This window comes from Protopterus annectens, chromosome 7.part0 (assembly GCF_019279795.1).
Source record: "Protopterus annectens isolate FY-2018-M chromosome 7.part0, PAN1.0, whole genome shotgun sequence".
Lineage (NCBI taxonomy): Eukaryota > Metazoa > Chordata > Ceratodontiformes > Protopteridae > Protopterus > Protopterus annectens.
In genome coordinates, this window is record NC_056739.1 from 74,503,963 (window position 1) to 74,528,909 (window position 24,947).

At 42.0% G+C, this 24,947-nt stretch overlaps 1 protein-coding gene across 1 annotated transcript in view; it reads left to right on the top strand.

The window, feature by feature from the left end:
* LOC122805887 (translocator protein-like) overlaps window positions 1-24,947 on the top strand; it is a 266,179-nt gene that overhangs the window by 91,601 nt on the left and 149,631 nt on the right. Inside the window, exon 2 of the mRNA XM_044076134.1 lies at window positions 1,452-1,653. Coding sequence (XP_043932069.1) covers window positions 1,478-1,653 — 176 coding nt within the window. The 5' untranslated portion in view covers window positions 1,452-1,477. The remainder of the gene's footprint in view (window positions 1-1,451; window positions 1,654-24,947) is intronic.

The following is a 24,947-nucleotide window of genomic DNA, read 5'->3' on the forward strand; positions in this document are numbered from 1 at the left end:
AGCTGGTATCTGTCCCAGAACTATTTGTTTAAGCTGGTTTGTAATTTATTAACTGGATATACCCACTGAGTGCAAGTGCCTCTGTCCAACTGAATCCCAAGATAAGTGGGGTAGTAGGTGAAAGGAGATGCAGGGAATCTAATACAGGACATAACGGATGAGACTGTGCAGCAGCTCGTTCTTGTTGAGCTGCACTAAAATGCAGGTTATTTTGGGCCTTGTGGGTTTTAAGTGCAACTGAAACTGGTTTATATGTAGTTAAGGGTACAGCCTATTCAAGCAGCAGAAAATGCTTCTTTTCCTAATGGTATGCATCAGGGAGGGAGGAGTTTGTTCCCTGTGACCTTAGGAATCCCATAAACTTGCCTGAATGATGTGGGCAGTATTGTCCCGGAGCCAAATGTGTGCATTTGCTGTTTATTCCCCTTCTCCTGGCATACTTGATACCATTTGTATTTGGCCACCTGCCAGTACCCTTCTTCCCCAGGATGAAAGGTTAGCTTGCTTCTCGCTGTGCCCTGCCCTGTCCATGTACAAGTTGAACCTGGGCTGTCTCCATTGTAGGAAGGAGCGCCGTCTGTCTCCATTGTAGGAAGGAGCGCCATCTGTCTTTAGGTTAACAAAGAATGCATCTTCACAGAAACCTGTACAAGGGAAGGCTAGTGAAGCTGGAAGTTCACATTTTTTGGGTGGCTTGCATGATGAGAGTATTTTAGTAGAAAGCTGTGCAATCCAAGGATAAAGGTTTCTAGCAGAATACAGTAGTTCATAGGGTCAGCATTTGGGACAACATTTGAAAAGCTGATTAGTAGGCTCTGCGGTCAACATTTAGGCAAGAACACGGCTGTTGGAAGTAAGCCTTTTCTGCAGTCTTCATTTATGTCACTAAATATGCATCGCATGGATTGCTCATTTCTCAATGTGCAGGCCTGTGTTTGCAGAGTGTTCCCTCTAGGTGGAGCCAACATGATTCATAGTTCTTTTGTACAATGCAAAATTCAGTGAGTAGGCTTTTTACAAGTACTGTAAAATGTGTGGCTTTGCTACTTATAGTTGAGAGATTATGCTAACTGTTCATTCCTTTCCATCCATGCTTTGTAATTTAATTTTCTTTGTATATTGATAAGCTCTTGGGATGGAAGCTCTTTTTTTATAATATTCTTTGTAGTAAAAGATGCGATTTTTCACCTTGTTTGTTTAGTAGGTAAACTTTCAAAGGGCATTGTGAATATGACTCTGCCATTTAGTTAAAAAGTAAAGAAAAGCATTACCTTTTATAGTATATTTTTGAAGCATTTTAATATAGTGGCTGTACTAGTTAGTGCGGTAACAAATCTTTGCTTACGGCCCTCTGATTTAATCCATATGCAGTAGGCCGTATTCTCATCCTTTTTATTCAGTTTTCATTTGTGTTTTAACAGATTCTCTTTTTTTTTTTTTTTGCTTTGCAGGTATTTTGTGGTGAGAGTGGGCAAAAATGACCTGGCAGTATGCTGTTGGATTCACAGTCTTGCCCCATATTGGGGGTTTTGCTGGTGGGGTGATAACTCGAAGAGAGGTGCCCACGTGGTATGCATCACTGAACAAGCCATCTTGGCGGCCACCTAACAAAGCATTTCCTGTTGTCTGGACAACACTTTACACTGGAATGGGGTAAGAACAAAACTTGTATCTTTCCAAAAATCCTGATGTCTGAATCATGAGGTCAGAAGTTTTAATAACTGGAGTTTTTTCATCAGTTGTTGACAAAGCCTGCGAACTCTGGTATAATTGGGCCTTTTCCTACATGTTCTGGACCTGATTAAGCATATTGTTCATTTGCATGTTTAGGAAAGTACTACTCTTTTTAATTATTTGATTAAATTTTGAAATTTTAAATGTTAGTGTTTTGTATGTCCGCTCTTGCTTTCTTGCAAGTTTTCTTTCCTTTGAGCTTTTGGGAAGCCGAGAAGGGAGAAACGGATAGTTCTGTCTGTCCTTTTCTCTCTAAATTTGTAACTTTGAGGAAGTATGTAAAACCTGGGAGTGTGTGACCTTGCAAACAAAACTTTCTCCCCCCCCCCCCCTTACTTTTCCCCTATTGCTTGCTGGTCATCAGTGAGGTGAAAGTCAATTGAGAGAGGTCATCAGGCGTGCCGCCTTCTGCTTGAGCCCTATCTCGCATGCATTCTTGCTTGGGCTAAAGGAAAGTCTCTCTGTTGATCAGTGGCAGTGAAAAACATTGAGCTGCTTCCCTGCCCCCCGTGGGAGTGGTTACTGACTTGAAACTGTAGTTTTATTGGCCGTTTTGGGTCAATTCCTGGCTCTTTCCAGCCCCTGCTATCAAGCACGCTTTAGAGTGCTTTAGCACGGAGTTGCCACTAGAGCAGCATCGGGCAGTGCTGGTTTAACAAGGTTAAACTTTTTCTGGCTCCATAAAGTCTGTTCTTCATTTTTCCCTTAGAACTGCTCTACTAGTAATCTAAACAGTATATCCCTTAACTAAAAAGCGCAGCACTTGTTCCTAAAAGCTTTTACTTGTCTTAAAAGCATCTTCTTTCCAGGTTTAGCACTTCTGTATTATACAAAGTCCCTCACTAGCAAAACCCCCCCCAGGAGTACCCACTTCCTTACTAAGTCCTCTCTTATTCAGTTACACCCCTAACTTCTAAATTTCTCTAGCATGTCGAAGGGCCAGATGCTGGCGTCCTCTCCTGTCCAGTTGGTGAATTTGGGAATATTGAGGCAATGTTACAATTGCCTCATGTACACTGACAACCCTCTCCTCCTCCCACATAACACAAATACTTGCGAGAGATGCAGCTATTTAGCCAAACTGGAGGCTGAGCTCTCTCAACTCAGGACTGGCAAGACCAGACAGGAGGAGAAGGCAACCACACACACCACAAAACCAGTCTCACATAAAGCTATCACAACAATGAATCAAACACATAAACACACAAAGTCATACTCGGAGGCTCTGAGCAAAAATTTACCTAAACAGCAGAGGCCTCCAAAGCAGACATCCAAGCAACTGCCACCTCATGACACACCACAGGCAACACATAAACCACAAAATCAGTGTGCAAAGCAGTCACAGCCCTTAAGGCCAAATACAACACCAAACATACTTGTCATAGGTGACTCCATAGTCAGACACACTGACGTCCCACTCATCAGGCTGAACAAGGAGAGGGTCACAGTAAGCTGCCTATTGGGTGCTAGAATCCGCCACATAACACAAGCACTCGGGTCACTCCACAGCAAGTACAAATATGACAGTCATTGTCCATGCTGGTGTGAACGACCTGAGACGTACCTCCCTGGACTACATGAAAAGGGACATAGAGGAGCTCTCTGATTATGTAGCCCAGGCAGGTATGACCCTGACCCTGAGCAGTATCCTTCCTTCACCAAGAATGATGCCACAACATAGAGACAAGATGATCAGCTTTAACAATTGGCTTAATTTTTGGTGTCATTCAAAGGGGATCCAGTGTCCGTCTGCCTGGGATGACATGCTTGACAAGCCACGCTGCTTTGCAAGGGCCGGCTTGCACCTGTCACCCCTGGGATTCCGGATATTGGCTAAGGCTCTTGCCACCCCCATAGTGTTTTTTTTAGGCAAGGCTCAAATTCTAAACCTACCACCCTAGAAAACAAAAATGGGAAGAAACTAAGGGTAATGCTGCTCAATGCCAGAAGTCTAAATCTCAAAATGCACGCACTCTAGGCCCTTCTCAGTATGGAGAACATCGATGTCTGTGCTGTGACTGAAACCTGGTTCAAGGCTCCTGAGAGCACCCCAGCACTATCAGGGTTTACCTCATATCATGCGTTCCGGCCCCAAAACCCGGACCACACCACAAAAGGAGGGGGTGTATCCATATTCATCAAGGATACCCACACCTCCAGGTTGGTGGCAACGCACGAAGCATCGGAAACCATCCAGGTGCAATTAACCATAGGCAAAACTGCTCTACAATTTGTAGCATGCTACAGGCCACCCTCTCAAACTCAGGAACCCCACACAGCCTTCCTGAAGACACTGGAGGGTATAAATGTATCTCCAAACACCATTATATTGGGTGACTTCAACTACCTGAATATAGACTGGGAACATTACTCAAGCCCCAACTTTCTAGCCCAAAGGTTCCTGGAGTTCATAAATTCAAATGCCATGGAACAACTAGTCACCGTTCCCACAAGAGGAGAAAATATACTAGATCTCATCACAAACATGGGGACAAAATGCTCCACACCGAAAGTATATCCCTCATTGGTGAGATCAGATCACAAACTTATCTCACTGGAAATCCACATCCTGCCCCCACCCCAAACAAAAAAGACCACAGTGAAGAACTTCTCTAAAGCAAACTTCACACTACTCAAGACTGGTGTGGTATCCTTCAAGGCCCCCGAGCCAGTGGAAACCACAACCCAAGCTGCGGAAGCCCTTACAAATGCCTTCTACGAACACCTCCAGGACTGCATGGATCAGGCAATCCCTAATAAAACAAAGACTCTTTCCACCAAGGGCAAACGTCCAGTCTGGTGGACCCCAGCCATAAACAAACTTTACAATAAGAGGAGAAAGTTGTTACATGATAGAGCAAAATCCACAAAAGAGAAGACACCCTTGATCATTATTAGTAAAAAAAATACGAGCACTCATCCAAGGCCAACTTTGAGAGAAAAATTGCAATAGATTCAAAAGACAATCATAAGGCCTTCTTCAGCTATGTTAGAAACCTGGGTGGAAACTCCCAGATATGTGCAGAATTAGTCCAAAATGATACAAAAATCGCTGAACCCACAGACATTGCCAACATACTGGCAGACAGGTTCAGTGCAAACTTCACCCCCCTCTCCCCCCCAAAAGGAGAGAGAACAATCCCAGCGGAGTGTAGCCTCCCAGACATCTCAAATGCGCAGGTGAAAGCTGCTCTCTCTCTAAAGCTTAAAACACAGCATCAATGGGACCGGATGGTGTCCCCGGCTGTGTGCTACACGAAATCAGTGAGGAACTAAACCCGCATATAAGGCAGCTGTTTAATCTTAGCCTTACCACAGGATACGTGCCCAAGGAGTGGCGTACGGCAACTGTTGTCCCACTCCACAAAGGCGGTACCTCTACAGACCCAGGTAATTACCGCCCCATAAGCTTAACAAGCCTGGTCTGCAACGCTATGGAGAGGATCATAATGGAACTCCTAAACAAAGACATAGGGGACTTGCAGACATTGGACCTGACCCAGTTTGGCTTTGTCAAGGGCAGATCATGCCTTTTGAACTTGTCGACTTCTTCGAAACAGTCACCAAGGCCATTGATGAGGGAAAGGCAGTCCATACAGCCTACCTTGACCTTGCAAAAGCTTTCGACACAATACCCCACTCAGGTATTATAGAGAAACTTACCAGCTTAAATGTAAACCCGTATGTCACAAGATGGGTTGCAAACTGGCTAAAGGACAGAACCCACAGGGTTAGAGTTGCTGGTACCATGTCAGACTCCAAGTCGGTCACAAGTGGTGTCCCACAGGGCTCAGTCCTTGGCCCCCTGTTGTTCGGCATCTACTTCTCAGAAGTACAGGCAAACGTAGGAGGACTATGGCTGACAAAGTTTGTAGATGACTGCAAACTGGGTGCCATAGTGGAAAGTACATCGGACACAGATATCCTTCAGAGGGGTCTCACGGAAACTGATAACTGGTGCCAGAGCCATGGCCTGAAGTTAAATGCCAAAAAATGTATAGTCATACCCTTCGGGAAAAACAAGGTAAACTCAAGCTACCATATAGGTGGCAATCCATTAAGCACAGAAGAGGTCATCGGGGACCCAGGTTGACAGTGGCCTTTCTTTTGACACTCACATTGCTAAAGTGGTTAGAAAGACCTTCTACATTGCCCACCTGATCATGAAGGGATTCACATCCAGATCAAGTGAGGTCATTGTTCCCCTGTACTCTTCACTTATCAGACCAGTGATCGAGTACAATGCCCCATTCGGGATGTATCTCACCCGACACCTGCAGCAATTGGAGAGACCCCAAAAGTTCCTCACCAAAAGGATAAAGGGACTCCAAAATCTGTCATATGCTGCCAGACTGAAGAAACTCCAGCTCTATTCAGTCGCACACCGCCTGCTCAGAGGTGACCTGTGCCTGACATACAAGGCCATGTCCAACCCGGAATTAATGGACATGCTCCACCTCAAAAAATCCATATCTATCAGATCCACTAGAGCAAGCGACTTAAACCTTAGCACGGATATAAATAGGACATGCTGGAGGGATAGATTTGTCACCCAGAGACTCCCTATGCTGTGGAATAAAATCCCGGTCCATGTGAGGCAGAGCACCTCGCTGGCTCTGTTCAAGAGAAATCTTGACCAGTGGATGGGAGATCGTAGGTTTACCCCAGGAATCATCTCTGTGTCACTGCTGGACAGAGGCACAACAAACTAATGGGCACAGTATTTCTTAACATAAGGGGTGGCGTAAGCCACAACTTTGGGCTAGGCTTATAAATGCCTTAGGGCAGATGGCCTAGTATGAACCTATGAACCTATTCTTGAGTACAGCTAGTAAGGTGGGGCATGCATTGAGTTGATGGAACTCAGCAGTCCTTCGTTTCCACTAGTAGTATATGTCAGCAAGCAGTGCCACCCATCAACATTTGAACACCGGAGGCAGTTTTCCCTTGAGGGACTGTAACCTCTTGGTGCACATTTTGTGCACAGTCCCCTTTCCCAGTAGTTTTAGTTTTTCTAAATCTTTGCACCGTATGAATAAAAGTCCTGAACTCTGTGTAGCAATGTATGGACGATTTTAGTAGTATGTGAACTTTCTTGTTAACTGAAGTGATATACAACAGTTTCCTCTAAGAAAAATGGGAGATGCCCCATTTGCCACCTTCCCTCATACTCAGCTGGGGGGGGGGGTATGCCAGTGCCCCCCCCCCCCCGACTCATTTTCCCAATCATTTTAGAAATGATTGCCAAAGTTAGCCTACAAAATACAAATAGTGGTATTTCTTTACAACAAAAATTCTGTTACTTAAATTGTTAGTAGACCAGGTACAGATAGTTACACAGCCCAGATTGTAGTACATCCAGGAGAATATTCCAGTTGTAGAATTAAAACCGGTTAAGTGAAAAAACGTTTTAGTAAACTGCATAAAATGTCCTGAGACTGTGCTTTGTATCGCCATGAGTAGAATTACCCGTTCTAAAGATTTGCACCTTGCCTGTGATGTAGATGGGACCTGCTAGAGAGAAGCGTATGTATCCCAGTGACTGCTCTGTCTATCCTTGTGAAGCAGAGTTCCTCCCTGACCCAATTCAAGTGCAACTTGTACATTTGGATGGGAAACTGGAAATTCATCCCTGGTTTGGCACCCGTCTTTCTAATGGACAGAGGTAACCTGTAACTGGTTCATCTCCCAGGCCCATGCTTACACTTATGAAGGGTATCAGAACTTGTCAGAGATTTGGGATGCATGGCTAGGCTTAAAAAGGCCCTTGTGGACGTTCGCCTAGTAAACATCTATGAACCTATGGATGCCTCCTTTCCTGATGAGATTCAAGATTCTGAGTCTGAACTGGAACATGCAGGGGTGGATTTGGGGTTTTGGTCTCCGATTTCTGATTCAGACTCTGAGGAGAGCTCTTTCTGATTCTCCCTGTGAAGGGTTCTCTTTCTCTGAGACTATTGCTAGAATATCCCAGTGTTTTCAGTGGGCAAAAACTGAGGTTTCTTAGTTCCTCAAAAAATACTATGAGTTGTTAAAGCATTTTCCAGAACATGTATACATTCCTCCTATAGCCTCTGCTTAGAGGATGTGTATGTGTTAATGCCAGTAATGTTCAGGATAGTCAGCCAACTGTCCCTAAAATAAATAGGATGTATAAAGTGCCTCCGTTCTTAATTGGTATACGCTATTCCCAAACCCGACCCAGCAGCTGTGTAGTCTGTTGACTTGTCTTTTGCTAAGTTGGTTCTAGTACTACCCTTTCTAATAAGGATGGGGGTGGGGGAGTGTATTTCTGCAACTCTGAATTTCAGTATTATTGTCAGGCTCGTATGAGGAATGTTTTATATACAGTCTTTAACAACTGTAGAAAATGCCCAGAAGTGACCAGACAAACTCCGTACTACAGTATCTGTTATGCTTTATTTGTCTCGCAACAAATTCTTGCCAAACAGTTACTACTTTCAGAGCTATTTCAATTCTTATTATAACACATCTAGACAGATGATGATACTGATGCACTCAGTAAAAATGTCACTGAATGAAAAACGAGCATTGTGTACTTTATATACTTTAAACACTGTTATTTTTGATATATGGAAAGTCCCTGTAATGCAATGCCCAGTCTCCACTCTCATAAACAGATCAATTGTTGAAAACTATGTGCCCAAAATCTGGAAAATATCCTATGTTACACCCATACATAAAGGCGGGACCTCCACTGAACTTGATAACTACAGACCCATTGCTTTACTCTCCCCCCTGGCCAAAATCTTAGAAAAATGTATCCATACCCAGATGCTAAACTATCTCCTAAACAACAACATCCTGTCACCTACTCAGCATGGTTTCAGACCTGCCCATAGTACCACTACAGCCCTCCTCTGCTTCACAGACACAGTAAACCATCTCGGAAATAAAGGCCTACAGGTGTCAACTCCTTTTTTTAGGATATGTCCATAACATTTGACAGTCTCGCACTAAGTCCTGCTAAACAAACTAAACCAATATCACCTATCAAATTCCACTCTTACCTGGTTCCAAAGCTACTTAACTGACAGGTAACAAGCTGTGAAATGGGAAAATTCTCTCTCTCCTCAGCTGCCTATAATTATAGGAGTCCCACAGGGTTCTATCTTAGAACCACTACTATTCACAGTCTTCACACATGACCTCCATACCTCCACACAGCATGCATCTATCATTCAGTATGCAGATGACACTACCTTATTCTGTGCTGCACGAAACATTCCCACCCTCCTGCAAACAACTCAACTAGCATTCCCTGACATTGAAAACTACCTTACCAAAGCCCAACTTGTCCTCAATCCAAAGAAAACTCAGCTTATGATTATAACCAGTTCTAACAAAAACACTTAACAGTCAATTCACTATCTACTCCACAAATGCCACTCCAATCGCTCCAGTGGCACAGGCTAAGCTATTGGGAATAACCATGGACTCCCACCTAAAATATGATAGTCATCTCAACTTAACTATTAAAAAAGTAAATGCCAAACTGGGATCACTCTACCGTATCAAACCATTTCTTACCAACAACACAAGATCAGCAATTGCTCGCTCCCAACTTCTATCCACCCTACTCTATGCACCTCCCATTCTGACTAATTTCAACAAAACTGAACTAAGCAAAACGGAAGCCTGCTATAACAGAATTGCCTGCTTTGCTGCAAATTGCTCATATAGAACTCATCACTGTACTGCTTTGAGACAACTCCACTGGCTTGAACTGCCTAACCTACAATCAGCTCTGCCTCTGTCATTCTATTACCTCCCCAATAAGTGTCCTGCCCTCAAAAACCTAGTACAAAAATCACTCAGCCAAAAGGCCTCTTAGATAATCAAGCAAACTACTACTAGAAGTCACCAACAGCTACAATAGCTTTGGAGATGCGCTATGTAGTAGTTCAGTGGCTAAAAAATGGAACTGTTTCCCTACTAGCATTCAAAACACATCATCCAAATCCTCCTTTAAAGACCTCATCAGGCAACATCTCAAGCAAAGTTGGCAGTGCCATGATTGCTCCCCAGGCTAGTGAAAGCGGATAAACGTATACATACTAAATCTAGAGTACTTGATAGTAGTTTTCAATCTTGCTCACAAACACTGGCTAATGTACTGTACCTGTGTACTATGTATGTATTCTACCTATGTTCCGAATTTCACCTGTGCACCACATCTATTAATTACCTTTTAATATTTTTTTTGTTTGTTCTCTCCACTGTAACTGTTTGTGCCACATACCACTGTAAAAACATGTCTCTTGTAATTTGTGTGTATACTGATCATGCCTAAATAACTAAATGTGTCTGTAATTTTACTTTGTGGAGGTTTTCTCCCCGGGTCTCTGCTGAAAAAGGGCCTTTTCGGCTCGGACAAATGTAAGATGTATCGGTTAACAAATGTAAAATAAATTTTTGATGCAAACTTCATGCAAAGCTAATTTAAACATCATGCAAAAGTTCATGTTATTTTAGATGAAGCAGTGTCTGTAATGTAAAAACAATGATACTTCCTTATTTTATAATGGGACACCATGAGCCCACAGCTATATGTTATTAATATCTAAGCTAGACATTTCTAAAATATCAACAGCTAACTGTTCTTGCAATGCAAGCTATATTATTTTGAAAACTTGCTGTTCAGCCTTACATATTTTTCTTTTCTGCACACAGTATTTTTGGGAAAAGCATTTTAATTTACACAATATGTCAAGTCTCTTCTTGAAGAAACATCTGCTTTAAATAACTTACTTACTTCTGTTGCACAGGTCACTATTCATTGTTTGGCAGTGTGTGCATGACTGTGATACTACTTCCAGGGATATGGCCACTGGTATGGTTTTAATGAAATTTGCTTGGCTGCATTCTCAGAACCTTCCAGATGATGCAAGTGAGATTTTAAGTTCTCCCTTGGATAGAGATTTAGTATTTTTGATCACCACTGCAGCAGAGAGGCCAAAGTGTGATAAAAGGGGAAAGATGATCAGGGAATCCCTTGATTTTTCAGCCGTCACTTTCCAAATTGCCCAGTAGATTTTCTTTCGCTTTCAATGTTGGCAAAGATTCTCAACAGAATTCAAGTAAATAGATGTGTTCGAAATGACAAGGATGTTCCAAAAATAAGTCTCAAACCTCCCAAAACTAAGGGCACTCAATCTCTGGATGACTGTTCAAGAGATCTTGTGACCCCCCCCCCCTCATAACCTGGCCCTCTTTCTCTTCCAGAAAGTCTGAATTTCCACTTTCCTTTGGCAACAGAGTATTTCAGACAAATGGGCTCTGAAAAATCATTCAACAAAGTTACAGATGGTAGTGGGAAGAAATTCCTTCTTTCCAGGGGGGTCATTCCTCATTTTGCAGATCCGGCTGTATTTTTTCCCCCATCTGTTCATCACATGTTGTCTCAATGAGTAAGAACCTGTTCCTCCTCCCATGGTGGGGAAGGGAGTTTTATTCAGGGATGTTCCTAGTCCCAAAGAAAGAAAATGCTTGCAGTTCTGGATCTTTCACCTGTTTGTGATGGTACCCAGATTCAAAATGTCACACCACAAGCTGTTGCCTCCTGTTCCTCTTAAGTTTCTAGTAACTCTAAATGCAAAACATGCTTATCATACTCCTAGTCATCCAGACTTCAGGTGCTTGTTAAGGTTTTATGTTTGGATCAAATTATCAGTTCTCTGCCTTTTGGACTAGCCACTGCACCAGGAGTGTTCACTACACCAGGAGTGTTAACAAAGTGTGTAGCTCCAGTTATAACTCATTGCAGGCTACAAGGTATTCACATTTTTTTCCATATTTATACAACTTGCTTATCTTGAGGAGTCTCTTTCAAAATGTCACAAATCTCCCTTGGGTGAGAAATCTCTTGCACAAGCTGGGATTGCAAGAGAACATTCAAGTAATTCTTGACTCCTTCACACAGTAGTGTGTTCCTGGAATGTCAGCTAGACTCCTCATTTTAAAGAGCTGTTCTTTTACAGGAAGAAATGGACCTCCATTTCTCATTTTTTTCCAGTCAGACTCAAGTCAATGCAAAGATACAGTGGCATCTGAAATCTCCTTGGTCCTAGCATCAACCCCCTGTATCTTTTCTCTTCTGACAAACCCCAGTACTGGAATCTGAAGTTACTTGGACACTACAGTATCCTTTAAATCAAAACGTTCCCTTCTCTCTCCCCGCTACAAAGAGGCAAGTCACCACAGATGCTTGACTTTGAAAGTGCGGGGGGTGTGGGACACCAAGGATACATGAAAGCACATAAATATTGCCCTGATCAAGATGATTGATTCCCTGCAGCATCTTTGGTCATGGGACCTCTTAAAGTGCTTACAGACAATATCCCAGTGATCAACAAGCAACGAGGAACCAGGCCCTACCCCATTGCAGACCAGCCGTATTAGCTTGGGATGTAGCTTTGCAGCACAGTCTCACTGTGCAAGCATTCCACATTCTGTCGAGCAAAATTTGTGTGGTAGACAAACTGAGCCAGGAACAGCGCAGACCCTCACGAATGGAAACTAGATCCAGTGGCCTTCAAACTATCCATCTCCCCATTTTCTTTCCCGAATTTAAAATGAGGGGGAGAGAATACTCCATACCTTGAATGTCCACAGACAACTCTGGTGCTGTCTTGACAAATCTAAGTCGTTCAGGTCATCGGATCAGTTGTTCATTTCTTGTGAAGGTAAGCAGGGATAACCAGCCAAAACTGACTATTTCCAAGTGGTTGTCAAAAGCTCTATTACCTTTTGTTATACTCACAATGACAAATCTATCCCAAGCAGAGTCAAGGCCCACCCTCTAAGGACCTTGGCTTCTACTATGGCTTTTTGGAATGGGTTGGATTCTAGAAGCTGCTACTTGGTCCTCTGTACATACTTTCACAAAGTACTATAAAATCATGCTTTGCTAGGATGATTCTCCAGGGGTTTCTGGACTCTTCTTCACTTCCCAAGTGTAGTCGTTATGGTAACCTGTCCGTATAGTTAAGGCTACTGCAGCAGTGATCAATATGGAGAACATATTTTAGTTGTGTAAGTTGAACTCTACATAACAGTAGATGTTCGAATGATCACTGCTGCAGTAGCCACTCCCTTCCCATTGTTTTTGGTGTGTATTTTATGCAAGGGTGTCTTTCAGGTTCGTTCTCTGTTGGCAGGAAAGCTGTGAAGGACTTTGCATCCAGACTTGGTATTTTGGTCAGTTCAGCTCCTAGCTGCTTGACAGTTTGGGTGCATGAAAGGTACCCTGAAATTTTGGAAGATGGTCAGCATATATATCCTTGTTGGGGAAATAACCCATAAAGCTACTGCAAAAGTGAACATCTACTGTTGTGGTAAGTTCAGCTTGCACAACTGTAGTATGTTGGCCTTCCCCATCCCCTGGGATATGACTGTGTACTCTGCCATGCTCTCTAATCTCCTTTCTGTGAACTGTTCACTATTGATCATCTTCATAGCTCACTAATGCTTGGAATTTATTCTTGCAGTAGAATGAAGAATGGCCTGAGTAATGGAGGTCTCGTAGGTAGCAATCTGTCTGCAGGCAAGCCTACCAAACAGCTGTCTTCAAATCTTCTGTCCAGCTTCAATGAGGTCAAGACAGTGTGTACTGGGGAGAATTTGAGGCTGCCCTTTTTGTTTAGGTTTACACTGAAAGGTGGCAAGGGTGATGCACTCTCAGCTTTAGAACAAGTATATTGCATTGTCTTTGTGAATCTCATGACAGGGTGCCTTATCTGTTCATGACAATTTTTGTTCCTTTAATTGGGTATTTGAGGTACCATTTGTCCTGTGAAGGAACAGGAAGTCAAAGAAAGCTTCCTTCATGGCTGTAAAGACTGGATACAGATCTCCTTGGAGTCTAAAGAGAACCTCTCTGCTTTGTTCAGACACTGTTTGCACCTGGCACCACTAGGCTTTTGGCTGCTGGCAAAAGCTCTTGCTTCCCGCCTAGTGCCATTTCTAGGCAAGGTCTCAAAAAAAAAAAAAAAAATGATGTGAAAATTGCCAGTCCTTATGAAACGAAGGTTATGCTGCTAAACACTAGGAGCTTAAACCAAAAACTGCACACCTTGGAAGCACTCCTATCTCTGGAGGATGTAGATGTCTGTGCAGTCCCAGAAACCTGATTCAAGGCCTCCGAGAGTACCCCAGTCTTGCAAGGCTACAATGCCTTCCACACCTTTAGACCACAAAATGAACATGCGAGAACCAAAAGAGGTAATGTTTCTCTCTACATTAGATATAAATTAATCTCCCAACTAAGAACAACTCCATGGAGTTGCTCCACATTCAGATTACAGTGGGTAATACCCCCCCATTCCAAGTCCTAGCTGGTTATAGATTCCTCTCTATGGATCATGATACGCACAAGGCCTACTTGGCTAAACTGGAGTCGATCCAAATATTGCCAAACACTCTGGTTCATGGGGGGATTTCAGTTATCCTGCCATCAACTGGGAAACCTACTGTAGCCCTAACTCACTAGCGCAAGTTTCTTGACTTTAACTCAAATGCCATTGAACAAATTGTTCAAAGCCCAACAAGAGGACCAAACATACCAGATCTGGTCCTCTCAAACATGACAAACAGATGCACCATCAGAACTGTTGGACCCTCATTAGTTAAATCTGACCACAAATCTGTTGACTTCGAACTGGCACCAACACCAGAACTCACAAAGGGTGAAGTCGGACTAAACTTCAAGGCGAACTATACCTCTCCTGGAGGAAGGTATAAATGCATTCCAAGCTCAGCCTCAGCAGGAAGTGGTAACTACACCAAAGCTTACACTATAAAGCCCTGTACAATCTGTTGAAGTGTATAGACTCTGCTGTTCTAGAGAGAAAAAGCCAGAGTCCCAAGTAAAATCAAGCCATCCTGGTGGACATCCAGCATCAACAAACTTTACGAAAGCAAAAAGTTGCTGTCTAAGAAAACGAGGTAAGACCCTAACAATGGAAAAGCATCCTTCTCAGTCTCAACAGGTAAATGAAACAACTTGTCAAATCGTCTAAGGGTAACTTTGAGAAAAACTTAGTAATCACAGGTAAGGATAACCATAAGGCCTTTTACAGCTATGTATGCAGCCTAAAAGGTAGAACCTAAGCATGTGCTAAACTAGTGACTAAACAGTATTGCACACACTGATCCCACAGACAGCAAACCTCCTGACGGACAGATTTGGTTAAAAATTTCATCTCCTTATCTCCTCCAAACTTGTCAAACCTTGCCCCAAACCCTCCCTTTACATATCCAAAGAGCAGGTCATTAAAAGCCTCGTCTAAGGCAAAAAAACAGCCTCTGTGGGATGGCATTCCCATGCTGTCTTCTAAACAAATTAAAACATGAAGTAGCATCACCATTAAGTACCCTATTCTATCGCAGCCTAATTTCAGGCTGTGTTCCTGCAGAATGGAGAACAGCAACCATTATTCCCCTACACATAGATGGCTTGGCAATAGACCCATGGAATTATAGACCCATAAGTCTGGCCAGTTTGATCTGTAAGGCCTTGAAACATCATCATGGACCTCATAAATAGACATGGACAACCTCCAAACCCTGGATCCAACCCAGTTTGGCTTCAGCAAGGCAGATCCTGTTAAACCTGGTGGATTTATTTGAAAATGTGACCAGAGCCACTGACTAGGGCAAATCTGTGCCTACAGCTTACAGCCACTTGGCTAAGGCCTTTGTCACAATCTGATAAAGTCAAGACTCCACAGCTGGAAGTAGCAAGCTTTAATCACGGTGCAGTCTGTTCGACTCTGCACCCAATAAAATGCCAATAGCAGCAGTTTGTAAAACCCAGTACAAGGTTAAAACAGTTGGCAACAATGAGTACGACCCAACACAAGATGGGAACAAGCAATTTCACCTAACAGATGTCAGGCTTCATCAGAACAAGTTGTAATATTTGAAATGTTCATTAAATATAACCAGCAGTTTCAAAATACCCAATGAAAAAACAGGTTCAATCAACTATTACTTCCCCCGTTTAAAAAAAACATTTACACATAGATATCCAATAAATATGACTGAATATGAATATATTGTTATTGTTAAAAACATACTGGAAAAATATCAAAGTTCTTGAGTAATATATTTCCACAGTGAATGTGTTGCATTAAAGCAAGTATATTTAATTTTAAACTTGTCATCCCAACTTTTTATAGTTTCGCTGACCTCAGTCTAAGTACACTACTTGTACTGATATAATCATTCAACCCCGGGGGTTTTCCTGCCTCCAATTTGATTTGCCAGAATAGTTCCGTGTATTAAAGTCTGGCCTCCAGTTACTTCCACGGGCATCAGATGTCACCTGTTCAATTACCTTAAACTTAAATTTACATGGTAACACCCTCTGCACAAACTGGCAGCTTTTTGAGCTCCTGTGAATAGTGGGAGACTATGGAGAGCGTTTCCTGTAGAGGATTTTAAAACTGGAGAAGTTTGCTTATATGCAAGCACAGGGAACTTTCTGTGCAAATGCAAGACTACCAGCAGGATGAAAGACTTTTTTTTTTTTTTTTTTTTTTTTATCCGACTGGTTTGGGGGTTTAACTTTACTGGTTGATTGCATACTGTGTTTTTATAGTTTCCACCTTGGATTGGTTGAATTTAGTGCTGTGGTCCCACCAGAGTGCAGAAGAACCCTCCCAACGTAAAGCAAACTGTCTTTGAGCTCAAGTTCAGTAACAAATGCTTTAGAGCAGAAGTAAGAATTCCTGTTCAAACAGGACCATGCACTCAAGCTTCTCCACATTCAAATTACCATAGACAAAATCCAATGCCACTTCATTGCAAGCTATAGGTCCTGCACTCAAGCTTCTCCACATTCAAATCACCATAGACAAAATCCCATGTCACTTCATTGCATGCTATAGGTCCCCAGCTATGACCGAGGAAACCCATAACATGTATTTAAGCTAATTGGAAACGCTTTCCATCCAACCTAATACTATATTCATGTGTGACTTACTCCACTATTGATCGGGAAATGTATACAACACCAAACCTGTAGGCAAAGAGGTTCCAGAGTTTGTAAACCAACTTTCTAGTCCAGACTGTCAGTATGCTGACCAGTGGTGCAAACATACTGGATGTGGTCTGCTGCACACCCCCCTAGTGTAATGCCTTCTCTGGTAAGATCAGATCACAATGCTGTGTCCTTTGCAGTAAAAATAAAACCCAGAACCCCAGCTAACTTTAAAATGTTCAGGAACTAGTCTGAGGCTAGCTTCCTACTATTAAGTGATAACCTGGAAAAATTTCAAGCCCCCATAAACCCAAAGAACACTGCTGCCCATGTGGAATGGTTCTCAGAAACCCTATACAAATATGTTAATAGCTGCATAGAGGCAGCTGTACCCGCCAGGAATAAGTACAGAACCAACTCAAAATATCCACCCTGGTGGAATCTCATCATTGATGGGCTGTATAACCCAGGGAGGGAAATCATGGCAAAAAATAGAGTAGCAGCACTCGGCAGGATAAAAGCATGCTCATCAAACCAAACAAACCACTCTGAAGGCTAATAGTGTACCAAACCCAAATTTGAGGTAAATGTGGTCTCCCAGGCAACCACAAGGCATGCTATGTCTGCAACCTCAAAGGCAATGCACAATTGTGTGCAGAGCTCATTATTAATGGAGCCACCTATACTGAGTCAGAAGATATAGCAAACCTAGTGGCAGATCTTCAGCTCTAAATTCACCCGTCTCCCTCCCCTCAGGAAATGCCACCAAATTTAATTTTCCCTACTATACTAGGGAGCAGGTCCTCAGTGCTGTCCAAGGCCAAGAACGCTGCAGCACCCAAACAAGATCCCATGATGCCTTTTAAATAGCATGAAACATGACCTGTCCAGCCCTCTTGAATTGTTGTTCAACTGTAGACTCCAAACAGGCTTTGGTGTTCTCCATTTGTGAGGCACAGAAGTAGTGACTCTGCACAGTGGTGGGTTGTCGATCCTGGAATTACAGACCCAGAAGTCTCACTAGTTTCATGCAAAGCTATGGAAAGAATTATGGAAATGATCAATAATGACATGGCAAACCTCCAAACACTGAACCCAACCCAGTGTGGTTTAATTGAGGGCAGGTCAAACCTACTCAGTCTGGTGGATGACTTTTAAGGTCACCAAAGCAATGGATGAGGGCAAAATTGACGCAGCCTACCTTGACCTGGCCAAGGCATTTGACATACTACCCCACTCAGGTAATGTTGAGAAACTCTAGGTTTGGTATAAACCCTTATGTCACTCAGTAGACAGCTGGCTCACAGACAAGACCCAGGGAGTTATAAGGAGCCCACATCTACAAAAAAGCCAGTAACAAATAAGTCCTTCAGGGATCAGTCCTGGGATTGCATTTTGGCTTTACTTCCTGAAGTATAGGCCAATGTTAAGGGCCTCTGTCTGGCCAAATTTGTAGATTGTCTGGCCAAATTTGTAGATTGCAATGAGAATCAGTCAGAATTCCCCCACTGATACTAATGTTCTTACAGGAAAGGCTGATGTAGACAACTTGTAACAAGACCCATGGACTATAAAAACTAAATGCCAAACCTAGCATAATAGTATCCTTTAGGAGGTCCTCCATCCCTGGTAACTATATTGAGAACATAGCCCCTAAAAATTGATCACTAGTTGGGAACTTGGAGGACATCTAGCCTTTGACCATCACATGTCTATAGTATTGAGGAAATCATTCTATGTTGTGCAACTTATAAACAGAGGTGTTGTATCTAGGTCCAAAGAGGTCATTGCTCCACGTATTTAGCATTCATCAGACTGGTCATCCAGTATCATGCCTCCTTTGGTATGTATCGAACCAGGCACATCAACAAATGGAACATCCACAGAGGTTTCTAACTAAAAGAATACAGGGATTAAGTAACATATCACCCCAAAACCTTATTCCCTGTATTCTCTCTCCTACTGGCTGTTGAGGGGAGATCTATGCCTGGCATACAAGGCATTGTCAGTCCCCACCCTGACACCTCCTACATGCAAGTAGGTCCTACTGGAGAAATTGGTATGTATCCCAGGTCTACCCCTTCTTTGCAACAGGCTCCCCATCCATGAGAAGCAGAGTTTCTCCTTAACCCAATTGAAGTGCAACTTGGATGGGGAACAAGAGATTCATCCCTGGTGTGGCATCTGTGTCTCTAATGAACACAGGCAGCCTTGAATTTGAGTCCCTTATTTTCTTTGCCACTGGCTGTAAATGTAACGCAAGTAACACATAGGACACCCCTTCCTGGTTCTTCTGTTCAGACACAGCTTATCAGATAGGAACCCTCCCACTTTTACCTTTGATATTCTTCTAATTAACCTTATTATATCAGGAAATGCAAATGCTTACATTGCTTTACTCCTAAAATCTCAGCTTACTCTGAGGAATGTTTTTCTCAGCTTACTCTGGAATGCTTTGTGGATCAAGACCCACTATTAACAGAGGTATTTTTACGTTCTGCTTCCCTCTGGATCATCGTTGTTCTGTTAATGTTGCCAAATGTTTGCCTCCCCTGCACAAAGCCACATTAGTCCATATCTGTAAATTTTGGTATCCCCTTTGCCATTCTTTTAGCCATTATACACCAGCACTTTATAATCACTTTGTTCAAAATGGAAATGGAGCTATATGAAGCTTTTTAAACTCATGCATATTATCCCAATACTCTTTATTTTCTCATTCTGCAATTGTGCCTCTTGTTCTGTGAGATTTCCCCTTATTTTGTAATACTTGTTAGCACTTCTAGGTAACGTGTTACTACTTAACCAGATATTTTTCTTTTTATTTCTACCCTGTTTTTAAGCTCCACTTTCATTTTATCCCACTCACTAGCTATAACTTCTGGAATGCTTTCTAGCTTCCCTAATAACACAGGATAATTTTCCACTACCTATTCCTTAAATTCCTGTCAGGTAAGTGGGGAAGTACCATTGTCTCACGTTTAACAAGGCAAAAATGCAGGGTAAAGTATTTATTGGTGCACGCTATTAGGTATATCAAAGTTTTCAATTGCACATGTTCCTTTGAAGTATTTGCCTAATCTAGTCTAGTTATCATTCATTGGGGAATATGTAAATTCAGAGTTCTACTGCTGAATTCACTTTCATACCAAATATTTTCATAAGTTTCTTTAGAAATCCCCAGAGACACCATTGCTACAAATCAAATTCCAGTCCCTGGCTGTAAGTAATTTTCCATGCTGAAAGCTGATAATTTCTCCCATTTTTTTAAGCTCCATAATGGTAGTTTTATATGGAATATAAATGCATGCCAGTGTAATACTTATACCTTTCCCCTCCCCCCTCTTCTACCACTACTGGAGCTGCTGTAGCAAATACAAGTACTCCTCTTCCTTTGTCTCTGATATTCAGAATACCCAACCTGAAATCCTTTTCTTTATCAAATTCACATGCTCATTTCTTTGCAAATGTCTCCTGTAGTATTGCTGTTTGCACTCTGCATTTTAATGCAGTTCACTACTATTTCTTTGTACACAACTGTGAGACCATTCATATTTCAAGATAATGTTTGTTTCCATTATGGTAATGTCACATTATATATTTTAGCTTTTTTTAAATGTCTATTTCCATCTTTTGTGATACATGTACCCATTAATATTTGGCAGGTTAATCCTTTATACAGTTTTCTTGTCAGCATTGGAACCGGTCTCATTTTACAAGACTTTGTTTTAATATAAAAAAAATACACATGCACACATCCATGACCTGTTAACTTGGTAAACACACAACTATGTATATCTTTGTTACATAGTTTAACCCTCGTAATAGGAACATTTATGCCAGATTGCTGGCTAACAGGGTTGCAGGTTCTTAAACTTCTCTCCAACACTGCTTGGTGAGCCCATGCAGGTAATCTGATGGCCGAAGGGGCTTGAAATACGTAGATGCAGTATAAATGCAGAAAAAGATGGCAGATCTTGGCCTTCACCTTTTTTATTAAAAAAAAAAGATCTTGGCCTTCACCTTTTTTTATTTAAAAAAAAAAAATGTAACATATCACCCTTTGAACTACCTGCTTCTGCTCCCTCCTTCAATGTGCTGTTTTGGGAAACTGCTGTTTGTAGCCTTTTACCTCCACTAGATGGATGTTTGAACTACAGCTTTCCTTTACAGAGCCCTTTCTTTTGCTAATGACAGGGTCACATTACAAACACTTTGTCTAAGGTGTGACCTGAACTTTATTTACCAATCTTTTTCCTTACTACATATTAGTGAGTGCTGCTTACCTTTGTGTACATGCAACTTAGATTTTACCTGAGTAGAACCAAAGTCAGACCCAGCTGCTCACCTTTGGAAAGGAAGGAAATCCCTTTATCTAGTGATTACAAAACCATACTTTCTGTTGCCTCCACCATGGGAAGCTAGGCTTTTATTCTCTGTTTAGAGCCCACAATACCAGAGCCATAGGATACCGCTGCAGTCTGTCTATTGACTGGGAGGCGGCCCTCTACACAGGCTGTTATGGAAATTGGTAACTTTACTTGACTTTTATTGACCGGGTTAGTTCAACTGAGCTGTTGCTCTTTTTTGGCGGAGGCCCGGGGAGAAAAGCACCACTGTTAAGACAAATGAAAAGTATAGTATTAAAATGGTACATAGTTTGAAAAGTACAGTATTAAAGATGGTACATGGCTTTAAAAGTACAGTATTAAAATGGTACATAGTTTACAATTTACAACTAATAATGAAAAGGCACCGAGGTTATTAAAGATGGTACATAGTTTACAATTTACAACTAATAATGAAAAGGCACCGAGGTTATTAAAGATGGTACATAGTTTACAATTTACAACTAATAATGAAAAGGCACCGAGATTATTAAAGATGGTACATAGTTTACAATTTACAACTAATAATGAAAAGGCACCGAGGTTATTAAAGATGGTACATAGTTTACAATTTACAACTAATAACGAAAAGGCACCGAGGTTAAGTACAAGCACTCTCATTGGTGAGCTTCAAAAGAACATGGTACTGTCACAAACTTAGCATAGCTGTACATGTTTGATTCTGAGTCACTGTTTCAGTACGAGTGTCGTCCCTCCACCCCCCCCTCTCTTTGGACCAGTGCCCTCAGGCTGGGTGGGTATTGAGTTCCTTTTTCCCCAGTTCTCTATACTCCTTTTTACTGATGTCCCACATGCAGCCTTTGACACAGATTGAACTAGCCTTACAACTGGTCATGCTGTGGACCCTAGGCAACTCTTGGCTCCTAGGGCAGCAGATCTGAAGGTTGCACTGTCCTCTTGATGTTGGAGGGAGAGGGAGTCCTTGGGCTGGGAAGGAGGAGGTGAAAGCTTTGGTATTCAGTACTGCAGTGTAGCTGCTGCAGGTAGGAATCCCAAAAATCATTACTGCAACAAGGAATCTACTAATTTGCAGTTTAGTACAATATGTTCCAAACAGAATTTCCATCTGGTACTGTGGTCTGTTTTGTAGTAGGCACCCAGACCAGGGACTTCTCTGAAGAGAATGCAGCATTTGTGCTGTTGTAAAAGCATCCTTGTAGAGTAGTGTTGGAGGCGATATGGAAAACACAGGAATCAGAAGTACTCTGGTGCCCACCTGTCATCAGGCGCTCCCCACTCCGTTTTCTGCCAACCTTCTGTAGTATCTTCAGCGTTTACAGTACTTTGTTGAACAGCAACTTTGAGGGATTAGTGTGGTCATTCTTGGACCCCTTTCTGGCATAACTTGGGCCTCACTCCATCATATCTGACCATCTTACAGTAATCTTTTTTTTATGAAACTTTCTTTGCTCCAGATAACTCCTACATTCATAGATTACTCCAAACCCAGTTTACTATTTGCTGATCTTTTTGATTATCACAAATGGTGCAACTCCCCATCAAATGTTTTAACTGAGGCAGGTGCCTGCTGCTCTGAATGTGATTTGAGGCATCTATACCAGTCTGGAGTAAGTAGGACAAGTTTAGAACTAAATCCACATCAGCAAACTCTTAATAAAATGAAACTTCTGGCAATCCCTAAAAGTGCCCAGCTTATTGTAAAAGGGAGCTTAAGAACTGCAAGGCCAGCTATGAACTTGGGATTGCCAGTAATTCAAAAGACCACCATAAGACTGCCTTCAACTATATTGGGAAGCTTGGAAGAAGCTACAATTCTGTATGTATCTTCAGTGGTACCCCCATTTACTTAAACTAAGGCCAAAGCTAGTCTTGTGTACAAATTATTTTCCAACTACACCCCCCCCCCCCCACATCTTGGTAATTTTCAAAATTAAAGTCTATTTCCATTGTCCTGACTGTATTTCTGGATGTATGATAAGTATAAAAGTCCCACTTAGCAAAAACCTCTCCAAATCTACCTGAGCTTCCCAAGTAGTGGAGAACAGTAGTTATTGTGACAATGTATAAAGGTGATCCCTCTTCTGACTTTGGGAGTTACAGGCCTATTAGTCTCTCTAGTGTTTGCAAGACTGTGGAATGCATTACAGCTGAACTAATTCAGTGTCATAAGGTAATGCAGTAACCCTGAATACATACTGGTTTTACTTTGTAAAAGGCAGATCATGCCACCCCAGCTCAGCTGAGTTAAGAGCTGCTAAGGCCATAACATGTAGGGCACATAGTCCACATTGCTAATCTGGCCCTTAGATAGGCCTTTGACACCAACTCCCATGATGGGATTGTAGACCAACACAACACTAACCCATACATACAGTGGATATAAAAAGTGTACACACCCCTGTTAAAATGCCAGGTTTTTGTGATATAAAAATGAGACCACAATAAATCATTTCAAAACTTTTCCCACCTTTAATGTGACCTATAACCTGTACAATTCAATTGAAAAACAAATCTGTTTGGGGAAAATATAAAAAATAAAAAACGTACAATATGCTGGTTGCATGTGTGTGCACACCCTTAAACTAGTGTGCACACCCTTAAACTAATAAGTTTGTTGAAGCACCTTTGATTTCATTACAGCATTTAATCTTCTTGGGTACTCAACCTGCCATCAATTAGAGAGACTCTGATTAACTCCAAATAAGTTCAGCTGTCCTAGTAGGATTTTCCTGACTTTAATCAGTTGCCTGCTACAGCAAAAGCCATGTTTTGCGGACAGCTTCCAAAGCATCAAAGGGATCTCATTGTTGAAAGATATCGGTCAGGAGAAGGGTACAAAAAAATTTCCGCAGCATTGGATATACCATGGAACACAGTAAAGACAATCTTCGAAAAGTGGAGAAAATATGGAACAGTGATGTTGCAAAGAACTGGACGTCCCTCGAAAATTGATGAAAAGACCAGATAAAAACTGGTCAGGGAGGCTGCCAAGAGACCTACAGCAACACTGAAGGAACTGCAGGAATTTCTGGAAAGTACTGGTTGTGTACTACATTTGACAACAGTCTCCTGTATTCTCCATATGTCTGGACTGTGGGGTAGGGTTGCAAGACTCGAGCCTTTTCTTACACAGAAAAACATCCAGGCCTGGCTAAAATTTGCAAAACAATACAAGTCTCCCAAAAGAATTTGGGGAAAATGGGTTATGGTCTGATGAGCAAAGGTTGAACTTTTTGGCCACAATTCCAAAAGGTACGTTTGGCGCAAATAACGCACATTGCATCACCGAAAACACCATCCCCACGGTGAAGCATGATGGTGGCAGTGTCAAGCTTTGGGGTTGCTTTTCTTCAGCTGGAACTGGGGCTTTAGTCAAGGTGGAGGGAATTATGAAAAGTTTCAAATACCAGTCACTTTTTGCCCAAAATCTTCAGGTGTCTGCTAGAAAGCTGAAGATGAAGAGGAATTTCACCTTTCAACCAAAAAATGACCCCAAGCATACATCCAAATCAACAAAAGAATGGCTTCACTAGAAGAAAGTTTTGGAATGGCCCAGCAAACCAAGCCTAAATCCAATAGAAAATCTGTGGGGTGACCTGAAGAGGGCTGTACACAGGAGTTGCCCTTGCAAGCTTGACAGATTTGGAACGCTTTTGCAAGAAAGAGTGGGCGAATATTGCCAAGTCAAGATGTGCCATGCTGATAGACTCCTACCCAAGAAGACTGAATGCTGTAATTAAGTCAAGGTGCTTTAACAATGTATTAGTTTAAGGGTGTGCACACTTATGCAATCAGCTTATTGTAAGTTTTTTTTTATTTTTTATATTTTTGTGCCTAAC